Source organism: Pongo pygmaeus, chromosome X, assembly GCF_028885625.2.
Source record: "Pongo pygmaeus isolate AG05252 chromosome X, NHGRI_mPonPyg2-v2.0_pri, whole genome shotgun sequence".
NCBI lineage: Eukaryota > Metazoa > Chordata > Mammalia > Primates > Hominidae > Pongo > Pongo pygmaeus.
In genome coordinates this window covers 28424648-28440927 of record NC_072396.2, presented here as the reverse complement: position 1 = coordinate 28440927, position 16280 = coordinate 28424648, and the positions used below count along the sequence as shown (strand labels likewise).

Sequence of the window (16280 nt, the reverse complement as noted above, 5' to 3'; positions counted from 1 at the left end):
ATCAGAGATGACAGAAATAGTAGACAAATGCTTTAAAACATCTATTACAAATATGTTCATTTTTTATGTTTGAAGAAACAGCTAAATAATTTCAGTAAATAAATTGAAACTACAAGAAGAAGCAAAATTATTCCACTGATAGAAAATAATTCTTATCAAAATTATGGCTGGCTTTTCTTATAGAAGTCAATAAGCTGATTCTAAAATGTATATGGAGAGTTAAAGGAAATAGCCATGAGTCCTGAAAAAGGAAAAAATGTTAGCATGCTTATGCCATTTGACTTCAATATTCACAATAAAGACACAGTAATCAAATCAGTGATTCTCCTAAAAATAGGAAAATATATTAGTAAATGAAAATAGAGAATCCAGAAATAAAATCAAATTTATATTATCCATTAATTTTGTCTTTTCCAACTAGTTAGTCTTCATTTTGATTCTATTTATGCTGAAAATATGTGGTCCAATACTGTGGATCATATTATTTCCATTTTTGTTAATTTACTATGATTTACTTTGTGACCTTTATAATATATCATTATACCATGGGTCTAATTAAAAGCTTGTGCATTCTGTTATAATAAAGTTCAATATGTGACTATTACATCAACCTTATTAATTCTATTTTTCAGATCCTTCATGCTCTTATTTTTAGTCTATTTTCTCTGTCGTGGTTGACAGTGGTGAATTAAATTTTCCTACTACTAAAAAAAATTCAGTCAAAGTAGCAAATGAGTTTAACTGGAAAATGAAAATCTTTTCAATGAGTGGTGGTAGAACAACTTGGTGAACATGAACCTTGGCCATTATCTAATGGCCAATACAAAAATTAATTTATGTTGCATCATAGACTTAAAACCAAGAGCTAAAATTAAAGCTTCTCAAATACAAAATAGCAGAATATCTTCATGTGCTGAGAGTAGTCAATGATTTCTTAAACAAAAGCCATAAAATATTAACAATAAAATAAAAAATGATGAAACACAATTAAACAAAATTATAAAACATATAATTAAGAAAATCAATAAGAAAGCTACAGACTTAAATATGATATGGATAATACCTATATCTGACAAAATACTTATATCGAGAATATGTAAACAACAACAATAAAAATAAAATTAGTAAAAATAGGCAAAATATTCGAATAGGCACTTCACAAAAGAAAGATAAATACAGGGCACATAAGCCCTTGAGAAAGTATTCAAGCACATCAGGAACATTCAAATTAAAACCAAAAGTAGACAAAAACCTTCACCTATTAGAATGGCTAAAATTTAGAAGACTGATGACATAAAATGTTAGTAAGGAAGTGAAACGACCAAAACACTGATAATTTGTATGAGTGTTGCAACAATTTTGAAAATTGTTTCAGCAATTTCTCACAAAATTAAACATACTCCTAGCCAGAGAAAAAGGTTTGACCTACAAAGGAACAAATATGCAAAGACAACAGATTTCTTATAGAAAATAGGGGGTGAGAATGAAGCAACATCTTGAAACAAAGTGCTGAAAGAAAAAAAAGTCAACTTAGAATTCTATACTGAATGAAAATTTCATCAAAAACAAAGACATAATAAGAACATTTTTCAGAATTACGAAACGTGGAAGAATTAATCACCAATAGTTGGGCAATAAAAGAAATGTTAAAGGAATTCCTCAGGCAAAAGGAAAATCATACCAGATGGAAATCTGGATCTACATAAAGAAATGGAGAGCATTGAATATGGTAACTACATGGGTAAGTATAAAATATTTCACTTAATATTTAAATGCCTTTAAAAGATAATTGACAGTTTAATCCAAAAGTATTAACATTTTATGTTAAGGTATATGCCATATGTAGAAGAAAAACATATTACAACAGCCCAAAGGGCATAGAGAAATGGAATTATACTCTTGTTTCTCCAGTGCGTCTGATTATTATGAGTACCAATGAGTAGGGCCAATTGTTTCCACTTAGTACCCAAAGACCTGGTGACTATGCAAGTTAACAAATACTAGGACACATGTAAGAACCCCTCTGTCTTGTGATATTAAAGGGAATTCAGCTGCACATCGGTAATAGATTTGGTTGAGATTGAGCCATATGAGCATCAGTCAAAACCATTGTATGCCATGTTGGGGAGCAGAAACAACAGATGAAAGCAAAGCTAGCCAAGCCCCCTGCAACTGCTGAGGGATTGCACACATGGACATGAACTGCGAAGACTTTCAAAAGAAAGAGACATGGGTGACAAGGAATCCCACCGTCCTCTTTAATGTTAAACGGATACTAGGTAAAGGGAGTAGGAGAGGTCTCTTTCCCATAGGAGTGTTTGAAACAGGGCTAGAAAGGGAGTGGAGACAGGGATTGGGGTCAGCACGAAGGCAAGGCCTGTGCAAGTTACTAATGAGGACGGTGGGTTGAAGAGAAAGCAGCCAGTCCTGTGCTGAAAATAGAAAAGAGCTGAGTGGATAGGATAGGAGGACAGAATGTGCCTGTATGTGTCCAGGTGGAAGTGGGGTGGGCAATGAGGGGTTTGCAAACAAGAGAAGGGATGGCAAGGTAGGCTGGGCATGCAGAGGTATGTGACCACATTTCTGCAGTGCTGGAGAGCTAAGCGACAAAATTGGGATACAGTGTATTGGGCAGAATGGAATCCACACAGATAGATGCTTGTGCAGGAATGTCAAGTCCATGTCTGAGGAAGAGTCTTCTAGCACCAAGATTTCCCAGTAGTGCTTAGGGAACCCCAGTGATGTGTGGGTTTAAGTGGCCTCAGGCCTGAGTGGGATGAAGGGGCACTGAATAGATAGGACAATTGGCTTCCAGTTCCCCCACCCAGACTTCTCTGCCTTCAAGTCAGATATTTGATTTATGGGGAAGGCTTAAGTTGGAATAAGAGGTCCCACATCTAAAATATTGACAACCATGTTATAACAGTTACATACAGAATATATAATGGAATCCTGGACTTTGGGGGACCTGTGCTCTATAAACTTGATGATCTCTCTCCCCAGGTCTTCCTGATTTTCCTCACTAGCTGAGAGTATCCTGTATAGACCCATTCCCTAGCACCTGGTGATTCTGATCAAATCTTTCTTCCTCAAAGTAAAGGGAACTATCTTACTGATATTTCAGAATTTTGAAGCATGCCCAGGAAAATCCTGGTACCCAAGACATCACTAAAGGAATCCCACTTTCTATGGATGAGAGATTAAGTTAATTTTCTGCTCAACCTTCTTAGAAAGCAGGGAAATTAAAATAACAGTGAGATCATATATTATCACCCCAAGGTTTGACCAAAATTTAAAAGGTTGATAATATAAAATGCCTATGACAATGTAGATTATCAACATACATTAATATGCAAGAATATGAATTGGTACAGCTTTATTAGAACAGAATTTCAGAAATATTAATAAACATTTACAATCATCACATTTTTTCCACTTTAATCCAATTTACACTTTGCTATGTCTTTCCTGTAAGAAAACATGCATATTTGCCCAAGAATTCATAGTCAATGATGTTGCTATCACTTCTACAAATGATAGCAGCAAATGGGAAACAACTAATGTGTCCATCAGGAGGAGATTGGTTAAATTAATTATGGCACACACACACTTTAGAATCCTAGGGAGTAGTTAAAAGAGTGAAGTGGATCTATATGTACTCTCACAGAAAGATTTTTGCATTCATTTCATTCAGTGACAATGGCAAGAGGGAAAAACAATATGTACACTGTTATCCATGTATGTTGTATGTTAAAAACTCACAATGTACTTTTTATAGCACATTATGGAAGGAAAAGCCTAGAATACATTTTAAAACAGCAAATATTATTAATTGTGATTACTTCTGAGGAGAGGTATGAATTTTGATGAAATGTACTAAGGGGAATTGTGATTTATGCATATTGTTAGAATTTTGGGACAGTGAGAATATCTGCACTATTACTTAAAACCAAAATTTTCCTTAGGAGTAAACAGAAAGACAAGGGGCAGTGGAAGAATGCTGAATTATTTCTTCTTTTCTTATCAAAGCTACCACATCTGCCATGGAACCATTTTCTAATCACCTAGAAAGACTCCTGGGTTTTTAGGGATTTAGCCACAGTAGATGTTTGCTTACACACTGATTCCAGTGGTCTTTCCTCACTGACTGCCTGTGGAGGAGGCTTTGATTTTAGACTACCTAGGTAAGTTTACTAACTAGTGTATGTGTTCAGAGGCCAGTCTCAAATAATTAACCCCATTAAAATTCGACCTCAAACCTCAGGATGGTTTCCAAAATCTTCTCTCTAGCCTCCGGGTTATAAAGCAAGAACCAATAGATTCTGTGCCAAACCAGACTCTCCCGTCTAGCAGATTTGAAAATGCTTTGAGTGTGGTGGATGCATGTAGTGAGATGAAGAGGTGTCTAAGCTTCACTGCTTTAAGTGAACAGTTATAATACAAGAAAGGGGCTGCTTCTGTCAAGGGGGTCCACACTTATGAGAGGTGAAGCCGGCCAGGTTTCTGGGTCTGGTGGGGACTTGGAGAACTTTTCTGTCTAGCTAAAGGATTGTAAACACACCAGTCAGCGCTCTGTGTCTAGCAAAAGGTTTGTAAGTGCACCAATCAGCACTCAGTAAAAATGCACCAATGAGCGCTCTGTGTCTAGCTAAAGGGTTGTAAATGCACCAATCAGCACTCTGTAAAAACAGGCCAATCAGCACTCTGTAAAATGGACCAATCAGCGCTCTGTAAAATGGACCAATCAGGCAGGATGTGGGAGGAACCAAATAAGGGAATAAAAGCTGGCCACCCCAGCCAGCAGCAGCACCTCAGTTGTGTCCCCTTCCGTGCTGTGGTAGCTTTGTTCTTTGCTCTTCACAATAAATCTTGCTGCTGCTTACTCTTTGGGTCCACACTACGTTTATGAGCTGTAACACTCACTACGGAGGTCTGTGGCTTCACTCCTGAAGTCAGCAAGACCACGAACCCGCCAGGAGGAACAAACAACTCCAGGGGCACCACCTTTAAGAGCTGTAACACTCACTGTGAAGGCCTGCAGTTTCACTCCTGAAGTCAGCAAGACCACACGAACCCACCAGAAGGAAGAAACTCCGGACACACCATCTTTAAGAAGTGTAACTCACGGCAAGGGTCCGCGGCTTCATTCTTGAAGTCAGAGAGACCAAAAACCCACCGGAAGGAATAAATTCCAGGCAGAGTAAGGGGCAGGACTTATAGGCAGTTGGAATGTCAATTAAGTCTTGGAGAAGGCAGGTGAGTCTGGGCTGTGTGCTCCTCTAGGAGCAGGTGTGGGCTCCAGAGAAGGATGCAGTGCAGCTGACCAGCAGGTCAGTTCCATTTTGGACAGGTGGGCACACTGGGGAAGACCCAGGGGAAGGGCACGGTAATGTGAGAAAGTGCTGGAGTGAACCCATGTGAAGGGACCAGGGCAGCGTCAGCTCTGGAAGAATCTGGGGCCAAGGGAGGGAGGACTCCAGGCCAATGAACCCCACAGACAGTCCCAGATTGTGTCTGAGTCTCATTCTCGCCTTACTTTTTTTTCAGGCCTGCTTTTAGTGCTTCCGCCATAAGATCTTTATTTTGATTGTCTGAGAGACATCTTGGAGTACTGAGAAGAGAAATGAATTAGTAGACCCAAGATCTGCCTCAGGCTGGGAGGAGTGGAACAGTGTGAGCTCTAGAGGAATTCAGACCAGGAGTCTAGTCCCATCCTGTCACTTACTAGCTGTGTGAAGTAGACACATTACCCAATTCTATGAGCATTGAGTTCTTCATTGGTGCAGTGGATTTGATAAGCCCCATCCCTTAGGACTATTGGACTGTGTGTGATGTATGTAAAGCACCTGGTACAGTGACTGGTGTGCATTGAGACATTAAAAAGTGACATTTATTACTATGATTTTGTTTTTACGCTAGGTGATACCACCCTTTCAACTGGGATATTTTTGGTTTTGGTTTTGTTTTTTAATCCACGAGAAATAAATGTCCATGAATATGCAGTGCTGTAGGACACAGAACACCAAATTAGCCAGAAATTCCTTCTAGCAAGAAAGAAAGAAAAAAAAAACTTCAGTAAGTCTTCCTCCTTGCAAGGTATATTTAATTTGGATGTTGGGGAATCCTCCCCATGTGGATGCAACTCAATGTTTCCGGAATGTGTGTCAAAATCCAACTCTTTCCCTCCCACCCACTTGCCCTTTGATCCAAACCACCCCTATTTTTATTCATTTAACCCCTATCAAAATACAGCCCTCCCTTAATTTTCCAAATTATACTGAAATTAACCTAGTTAAAATGCTCTTCAAATGTACTCCCCAACCCAAGGCAAAAAGTGCCAACACAATGGCCTCTGGACATCCCACCTCCCTTGAGGGTATCACCCTTATTTCTCAGAAACTGGCTGGAGATGAAACACGTAGAACACCTAGTTTTTGCACTGGGACAACAGCACAGGGCATTTTCCATCCCTGCACTAGATGGAGAACTGCTAAAAGCCAAAAGCTAAAGGCAGTTCTCCATTCCAGACTATCTCTTAACTCTGAGACACACCACCAAGGATCCTGCCCCTCTCGCCACTCCCATACCCTCCTCTGATCCGCCACCCAGCTTAACTTAAAATGATCTCCCCTTGAGGGACTTGAGGTCTTCCAAAGTCCCAAATTGCCTTGCCTCAGGGCATTTACACTTGACTACTCTCCTCTGGACCTCCCCTTTTCCAGCCCCCTCCACCATACATTTTTTTCACTTGTCTTTTATGTCTTACACAGTATCTCACCGTCTTCCTTAGAGAATAGCTGCTACTGACTCTAAAATTTTAAGGACAGTGGCTTGGACTTCTTTTTCTTTTCTTTTTTTTTTTTTTTTGAGACGGAGTCTCGCTCTGTCACCCAGGCTGGAGTGCAGTGGTGCGATCTCCACTCACTGCAAGCTCCGCCTCCCGGGTTGACGCCATTCTCCTGCCTCAGCCTCCGAAGTAGCTGGGACTACAGGCGCCCACCACCACGCCTGGCTAATTTTTTTGTATTTTTAGTAGAGACGGGGTTTCACCGTGTTAGTCAGGATGGTCTTGAACTCCTGACCTCGTGATCCGCCGGCCTCGGCCTCCCAAAGTGCTAGGATTACAGGAGGACTTCTTTTTCTTACCATCCCTGGTACTGCCATGGAGCTTAATGTTTGAGGAATAAAAAAGCTAGTGAACAAGAGGTCAAATGTATTAACTCTTTAATGCTTTCTACATTCTTGAATAAGCAAAGCAAATTCAGGTATTTAACTTTTATTTTACAGAACAACAGAATAGAAGAAATCAGGAAATACAAAAGTTTACCGTCTTTTACTTTTTTCTCTATTTCTTAATCTTAACTATTTTACTGCTGATTATTTCACATTTATAAGGAAATGCCTATTTCGGTGTCATGTTTTCTTGTTCCAGATCACTAAATAAGATGAAAGGTTTCTCAATTTGTTTTAACAGATTAAAAAAAGCCTCTTAACTCTAAAGTGTCATAAACAACATTAAATATCTAACCAATATTATTCATACAGCTAGATTCTAAAGCTAATTAACCTTTTTATAAAATAAATAACATTTGAAAACTTTCAACGAAAACAAAAGATAAGTGTACAAGTTACTCATGTAGAACAGGAATACAGATATAATACGTACTATGTTCCCTCTAACACCTCCAGGGTCCCCCACTACTTAAAAGATTGAGTGTTCTCTTCAAAGTGAGGAAAGTGCTTCAGACTTCTCTAGGGGTGAAGCTGCTGGAATTGACCCTGGAACGTGCATTGGCCCTGGCACTAGTAGGAAGCATAGCTGCAAATCTGCCTCGGACTCTCTCTTCTTCATCTAGCAAAGCTTCTTCATACAAAGATGGAAGGGAACTGGGGACAGTATCATGGATCTTGGCCAAAAACTCAAGGACTCTCATCTTACTGGTTTCTGCATGGGCTCTGGGACCCCAGAGAAATTCATACCGCACAGGATCACTGTTGAGTACCTGCCGGCGCTCCAGGTATCTTTCCTTTATGAAATTTTGGGTGATGAGCTTCTTGGGCTCCCCATAGAAAGGGTGGTTCTTTCTGGCATCTATCCCCATTACATTAAGCACCTGCAAGATATCTTCCTCAGTGGCACAGTTGCCCTTCATAAAGATCACACACAGGATAGTCATCAGGAGGCCAGTCTTGGGCATGATCTCCTCACCACTCAGCCTTGCCTCACAGGTGCGATTCAATTTGCTGATAAGGACATAGTAGTGCCTGGTTGGATGGACTTCCTTCACATCAATGCCAAAAGCCAGCACCATGAGCTCAGAGGCTTTCTTGAGGATCTCATGGAAGTGTGCCTTGTCCTTTTTGATGACATACTTTAGCATGTTATGCTTTGTTATGGGCTCCTTCATGTTGTACTTGCGCAGCAGGAACTGCACCAACATTGCCTTCTGGTCTAGAGGGGTTGTGCTCAAAAGATCAGCGGTGGGTGGTGCCTGGGAGGTGCTTGGTTTTTCCTCATCTTGGCTCTTGGCCCCTTCATCAAATTTTGTGCGTGAAACACTTGCAGAAGTACTAGTAGTGGATGGGGCTCTCTGAGGGCCTGGAGATTTGCTACTTGGCCCAGCACCAGGGGAGCTCTGGAGATTAACACCATAAAGAGGAGAGGAGGAAGTGGAGGGCCTTTCTTCCCCGGCTGCAGTGGCCTGAACACCGCAGATATCCTGGGTCTCACTTCGAGCCTGGTGGCGTCTGTCACGGGTACGCAGCTTACTTTTCTGACCCCGAGGCATGATTACTCTGGGCAGGAAGTATAGGCAAGAGAGCAAGTAATTCACGCACCTGGAAGAGGGAGAATGAGATGGTGTGTACACCTTCAGCAGGGAGAGACCAGGTGGGTTTTAACCAAAACCACCTCTACAGGCTCCTACTAGGGCCTGCCAGAGCCAATAACAAGAAAAGGATTCTATGGGACTGCACCTCTATCCTAGATTATTAGGATTTTCAGCCCCACCCCCATTAGACCAAGGCTCCCACCTCCCTAAGATCCCCGGTGGCAAAGAAGTGGCTCTTCAGCTTGAAAGCCCTGCCTGGGGCCTCCCAGGGTAGACTGCAGGGGTCTGACATCTGTGTGACCACCCTCTGTTGTGAGGTTGAGATTTCCTGGACTGGGATTTCTCCCTTTGCTTACCGGAATCCACCAGCTTCAGATCAAAGTCTTCACTTCCTGAGACCCCAAAGCAGAAATGAGAGTGCGTTGGCCCTAATAGCCATGCCTGGAGCCACTTAGCTTGGAGGGGTGGGGTCAGGGCGGAGTGGATTCCGGTTCCGAGTCATTCCTCATGCCCAGGGGAGATTTGCAACTTGGCCCAGTACTAGGAGAGCTCTGGAGATTAACACTATAAAGAGGAGGGGAGGAAGTGGAGGGCGTTTCTTCCTCCAAATCACCTCTCTCCTCTGAAGAGCCTAGGCTGGCTTCCTCAGACTATGGGTCTCATCTTCCTGAGACCCTTGAGGTGGAAGTCAGAGGGTATCTCATGCTGATAGCTCTGCCCTGGACCTCCCAGGAGTGAAAGCAGGGCTGGGGCTCAGCACTAGCTGGGCTCCTTGCTTCTGGGGTAGGTTGTCCTATCAGATTTCCACCCTGGGTGTTGGGGGAGGGGAAGAGTAGGGAGTTCTCCCAGCTTTTTCATTAAAGGCTTTGTGGGAAATATCTACTCCCTGAAAGCTCTGGGTCGTTTCCATACCGAAAACCTTGAGAATGGGTCAAAGTCCCAGGCTAGATACATACGGGGAAGCTGCACCAAGAAACAGCATCCCAGTTTTGGGTGGTTATTAAGCACAGCTTCTAGAATCATGCTGTTTCAGCCAACTCAAACTTTTGTGCTGTCGTGATATTACCATATGGTACTGACACACAGGGTCTGAGGTGCCATCTCAGATTGTATTATTCAGTAAAGCAGTATAAATTCATTGTCTCAAGGCACATTGGGAAGAAGCAAGGGCCAAACTTCAAAATCTTTCCTCCAACTAATTCTGTCATCTGCTTCTATTTCCGCCTACGGACCCTGTTTCCACTTGAGGGTATGCCCCCACCTGTTTCCCACACATAAGTAATGGTTCAACCCAGACTTCTTGTCCCTCGGGAATTTCTCATTTTTGCTTCTTTGCTGTTGTTGATACTGTTCTCTCATTCTTTCTATAGTTTCTCCAGGGTTGATTTTGGAAAATACTAGCCAAATTCTGGTTGCCATCTTGAATGCTACATGTAAGGTAGTGCATTGGTCTGCTCAGGTTGCCATGACAAAATAACAGAGTGCGTGGCTTAAGCAACATAATTTTTTTTAACCTAGAAATTTATTTACCTCCAGGTTCTGGAGGTTAGAAGTCCAAGATTAAGGTGTCCTCAGGGTTGGTTTCTGCTGTGGATTCTCTTCTTGGATAGCAGACAGCTGTCTTCTTGCTGTGTCCTCACATGGATTCTTCTCTATGTCCTTGCAAAAAGAGAACTTTGGTTTCTCTGCCTTTTCTTAAAAACCAGTCTTTTTGGATTAGGGCCCCACCCTTGCGACCTCATTTAAACTTAATTATCTCCCTAAAGGTCCTATTTCCAAATAATGTCACATTGGGCATTAGGGGCTTCAACATATGAATTTTGAGGAGGATACAATTCAGTCCACAGCTGGCAGTAAATGTAAATAATTTAAGGAGGATTGGCATCTTTATAATATTCTTTTCCCCATAAGTAAACACAGGGCACTGATCTATTTATTTGGGATATTTATAGTTGCCTCCAAAAAGACTGTGTGCATTTTTGTTAGGTTTCTTTTTAGGCAAATTTGGATATTTGCTGCTATTATAGTTGAGATATTTTCAATTATTTGTTCTTATTACTTATTGATTTTGTATGTCAAGGCTCCTGAGTTTGCCATAGTGATATATACAACAGCTTTCTGAAGTCTGTTATTTGTTGAGTATTTTGTGCACTGGTTCCTGTGGATTTTCTAATTAGAAGAGCATATTGTCACCATTTATTATCTCTGTCCTTTCAATATTCATACCTTTTATTTTAATATTTTTTTTGCTCTGGTAATGTATTTCAGCTCACTTTAAAACACTAGAGATGCTACCATACATTGTGTCTTGGTCCTCATTTTAATGGGGATGCTTTTAACATTTCAGCTTTCTGTAAGTTTTCTGTAGATTTTAGGAAATGGAAATCCTATTCTAATGTTATTTTGCTTTTTTTTTAATACCATGAAACAGTGTTAAATATTTTTTTCCAAAGGCTTTTTCTGTACCCCAGGAAATGATCAAATGCCATTCTCCTCTAATCTATCAATGTAGATAAATCCCAATCAACCATTTTTTCCTAATGTTATATCATTTTTGCATTTCTTGGACACAGCCTACTTATTCACTCTTACATTAAATATGTTATGAATTTATTTAGGATAGATGCCTCTGTGTGAGTGAAACTGGCTCATGCGATCTATTCTTGGGGTGTCCTTATTTAGTCTTTGTATTCAATAAAACTATACACCAAAGAAAAGAACATGAAACAAAACAACAAAAGCAATGATTACATGCTAAAAATGTTTAAATCCAAGTTAGACTTTAGATTAGTTAATCATATTATACCAATGTCATTTTCTGTGTTTTCATAATCGGACTATTATTACTTAAGTTGGTATCGTCAGAGGAAGGTGGGAGAAAGGTGCATAGTAACTATCTGTACTATGGTTGCAATTTCCACTAGTGTAAAATAATATCAAAATAAAAGGTTTAAGGACTTCTGGTTTTAGCACCAACATACAAAGGGCTTAGGAGTTATCTTTTTTATCTTTACAACAAGAAATAGCTGGAAAAATTGAAAACCAGTGACTTTCCTTGGACCCAACAGAGAACTGAGGTCAAAGAAGTCACAGAGCAACTTGCTACCCTGAAATCTGAAGAGACAGGCACATTCAAATAATTACAGTTATTTGCTTACCTGGAGCAGAAGCTACTGAAAGCCATAACAGTGGAACCAATTAGTTCATTAGTAATATTGACAAATTGCTATAGGCTGAATGCAGACTAGTGTGAGATTGCAAAAATACACCTAGGGGTTGCTATCACAGAAGGGACCACACTAATGCAGCCTTTCCCTCCAGGAACTCCACTAGGTTCTCACAATGAAGACCTGAGAGAAATCCCCTGGTGGTTCTGGCAGGGGGAAGGAGAAGAATAACCATTATATAATCTTTCCAGATCCCTCCATATTACAGAGGTCTACTCTCCAGACTAACACAGAAACCTTATCCCACCTAAGGGAATTAATTTCCACCCCACTGTAGCTCCTTTCAGCCTTCCTGTCTTGTGTAATAAAAAAATAACATAGTCAACATGTGATGAAGATAAAAAAAAATAGGTTGGTAATGATGCAACCAGGTAAGGAAGCAAAGGGCTGGAGTGGGTGGGTGGGGTGTTAATACTCTTGGAGGAGGGACAGAAATATTTGTGATCATTCTCCCTAAAAGCAGGATTACTAAAATACTAAGATTTATTTTTTTAAAAAATTATAGGACACTTTCTTTTTCCCACATCCTACCACCACAAAAACAAGCCTCTAGTACAGTAACAGTGGATTACAGCTGAAAGGTCTGCAAAACACAGCTGCTCTCTGAGGACCAATACAAAGAGAAACCCTAAACCAAAGAGAGGATAAAAAAATCAAAGACACTAGAGGAATGTGAAGCCTCTACTACCTATACTATAACAAACATTAAACACAAGCCAACTCCTAACCATGTTAATATCAGTCATCACACTAAAAGCATATGTTCCCTAGTACCTAACACTGACATATGTCTGGCTTTCAACAAAAAATTATAAAGCATACCAAAAAGCAAGAAAGAAAACAATCTAAAGAGACAAAGCAGGTATCAGAACCAGACTTAAACATGATATAGATGTTTAAATTATCAAACAAGTAAACTTAAATAGGTATGATTAGAATTTTAAGGGCTCTAATTGAAAAAACAGATAACATGCAAGACCAAACGGGGATTGTGTTGGCAGAGAGATGGAGACTATAGGAAAGAATCAAAACTAAATGCTAGCAATCAAAAACACAGTAAGAGAAATGCACAATGCTATTGACAGGCTTATTAGTTAACATGACACAACTGAAGAAATAATTACTAAACTTGAAAATAGGTTAGTAAAAACCTCACCAAATGAAACAGAAAGGGGAATAAAAAGAATTAAAAATTAACAGGATATCCAAGAACCATGGGATAATATAAAAAGGTATAAATACAGGTAATTAGAATGTCAGAAGGAAAATAAAGAAAGAATGGGGCAGAAAAAAATACTTGTCATGATAGTGTCGAAGGATTTTCTATCATTAGTGACAGACAACAAAGCATAGACGACCCAGTCAACTCAGAGAACACCAAGCAAGATAAAGAGCAACTCTAACAGATTATACCTAGGATATCGAATTTTAACTGCAGGAAAAAAAGACAGAAAAAAATTATGAAGAAAGTGGACTGGAATTACTTTCCTACAGAAAAGAAAGATTAAAATTATAGCAAAATTCTCATCAGAAACCAGGCAAGCAAGAATAGAAAAACATGAAATCCTTAAAGTGTTAAAAGAAATAAAAGTTCAAACCAAGAATTCTATATCTAACATAATTATCTTTCAAAGGAGAAGAAAAAGTAAAGACTTTCTCAGACAGACAAAAACGGGAGCAATTCATTGCCAGCATACCTGCTCTGCAAGATGTTAACTTCATCATGCAGAAGGAAACTGATATAGGTCAGAAATGGGGATGAACATAAATGAGCATCAGAGAAGGAATAAATGGGGGTAAAATGAAATATTTATTTTTTGTCATTCTTAGCTTTAAAAATTATTTCTTTAAAGCATTAATAGTAACAATGTATGGGTTGATTATAGCATATGGATAAGTAAAATGAATGACAACAGTGTTACAAGGGATGGAGGGAGAAACTGGAAACATACTGTTATAAGGAAGGTATACTACATGTTAAACAGTGTAGTGTTATTTGAATGTGGGCTTAAATTATTTAAAAACGTATATTGTAAACCCTAGGAAAACCACTGAAAAAATTTTAAGTATGAAGTATTTATCAGGAGAAGAGATTAAATAAAATCATATAAAATGCTGAAGTATAACCAGACAATGCAAAAAAAAAAAAAAAAGCAGATAGAAAAAAAATGCAACAGATAGAAAACAGTTATAAAAGAACAGATTTTAAGACTGGGTGTGGTGGCTCACGCCTGTAATCCTAACACTTTGGAAGGCTGAGGCAGGCAGATCACTTGACCTCAGGAGTTTGAGACCAGCCTGGGCAACATGGTGAAACCCCATCTTTACAAAAAATAGAAAAATTAGCTGGGAGTGGTAGTTTGCACCTGTAGTCCCAGCTACTTGGGGGGCTGAGGCAGGAGAATCGCTTGAGTCCAGGAAGCAGAGGTTGAAGTGGGCCAAGATCACGTCACTGCACTCCAGCTTGGGCGACAGAGTGAGACCCTTTTAATACAACTATATTAATAATCACTTTAAATGTGAATGCTCTAAACACAATAGCTAAAAGGAAAAATTTGTCAGATTGAATACAAAAATATAAAAGATTCAACCATATGCTGCTGATAAATCTACTTTGTATATTAACACTCAGGTTAAAAGAAAAGGGGTAAGGGATTTTTAGGGCAGTGAAACTATTCTGTATGATACTTTAATGGTGGATACATGACATTATGCATTTGGCAAAACCTGTAGGACTGTACAACACAAATAACGGATCCTAATGTAAATTATGGACTTTAGTTAATAATAATCTATCAATATTCATTAATTAATTGTATCAAATGTGCCACACTAATGCAAGATGTCAATAATAGGAAAAACTGTGTGTGACAGGGGAAGGGGTAAATAAATGGAAATGATATTTCTGGCTCAGTTTTTCTGTAAACCTAAAACTGCTCTAAATGTAAAATGTATCAGTTTCTAAAAAGGAAAGAAAATCCACATATATGGTGGGCAAATAGCCAGCTTACAGTATTTGAACTAAACTTGTACTATAATTGAACTAAAACACATTTGATTCACTAATTCCTTGTCTTATTTTTAGCACAGAGTCCCTATACAATGGTTATTGCCCACAAGCTAACAGCTCCAGATCATCTGCCACACCTTCCTTGTCCAACATTCAAGGGTTACCTTAGAACACCCAAGATCAGGCCAACAATTTAGAGGTGATGACTAGTGACATCTATTTAATGTTCCACAATGCTGTCTCCTTCAAGAAAGTGTCCAATGACCTCCTCACTTCAAAAAAGGGTCACCTGCAGAAAAGGAAGGAGTTTTGAGATGATGTGATAGATTATGTTGTTAACAACATACCTCTCAACTGGCTGGTAGGTTCCCTTTATTCTCAGCTGACTGAGTCTCAGAATGTTCAAGACCAAGGTGCAGGGAAGAAAAGGACAAGCCAGGAAATATATCAAGCTGAACATAAAACACAGCAAACTTGTCCCGTTAGCCAATGCATGGTACAGCCAGCCAGATGACTTTCTTTGATGTTGAAATTAACTTGCTAGGCAAATATGGTAGGTAGCTAGAAATGGGTCTTCAATTGTAGTCATTTCCAGCTACATAAAGATCTTTAACGTTTTTTGATTAAGCAATTAAGTTCTGTTGCTTATCCGGCTGTCAAGAAAAGAATGAGACTTGTCAGAGTCTAGTCAGAACTCACTTATGACATTTATGATTTTATTCTGTGATCATTGTGTTGCTACTGTTACTGTATGACTGTAATAAATAGAAAAACATGGCTGGGCGCAGTGGCTCACGCCTGTAATCCCAGCACTTTGGGAGGCCGAGGAGGGTGGATCACGAGGTCAGGAGATCGAGACCATTCTGGCTAACACGGTGAAACCCCGTCTCTACTAAAAATACAAAAAAAAATTAGCCTGGCCTGGTGGTGGGCGCCTGTAGTCCCAGCTACTAGGGAGGCTGAGGCAGGAGAATGGCGTGAACCCGGGAGGCGGAGCTTGCAGTGAGCTGAGATTGCGCCACTGCACTTCAGCCTGGGGGACAGAGCGAGACTCCATCTCAAAAAAAAAAAAAAAGGCTGGGCATGGTGGCTCACGCCTGTAATCCCAGCACTTTGGGAGGCCAAGGTGGGCGGATCACGAGGTCAGGAGATCGAGACCATCCTGGCTAACACGGTGAAACCCTGTCTCTACTAAAAATACAAAAAATTAGC

The 16280-nt window shown here is 39.8% G+C and overlaps 1 protein-coding gene across 1 annotated transcript; it reads right to left on the bottom strand.

The window, feature by feature from the left end:
- Positions 1-7210: 7210 nt before the first annotated feature.
- On the bottom strand, positions 7211-10490 carry LOC129024736 (melanoma-associated antigen B10-like). Its single transcript, XM_054471930.2, has 2 exons — positions 10362-10490; positions 7211-8838 (listed from the first exon to the last, which is right to left on the bottom strand). The coding sequence occupies exon 2, from the start codon at positions 8787-8789 to the stop codon at positions 7743-7745; it is 1047 nt and encodes a 348-aa protein (XP_054327905.1). The 5' UTR covers positions 8790-8838; positions 10362-10490; the 3' UTR covers positions 7211-7742.
- Between the last annotated feature and the right edge of the window lie 5790 nt (positions 10491-16280).

What these genes read in the sequence shown, in the direction of transcription:
- LOC129024736 (XM_054471930.2), bottom strand. Translation starts at nt 8,789, where the DNA reads ATGCCTCGGGGTCAGAAAAGTAAGCTGCGTACCCGTGACAGACGCCAC.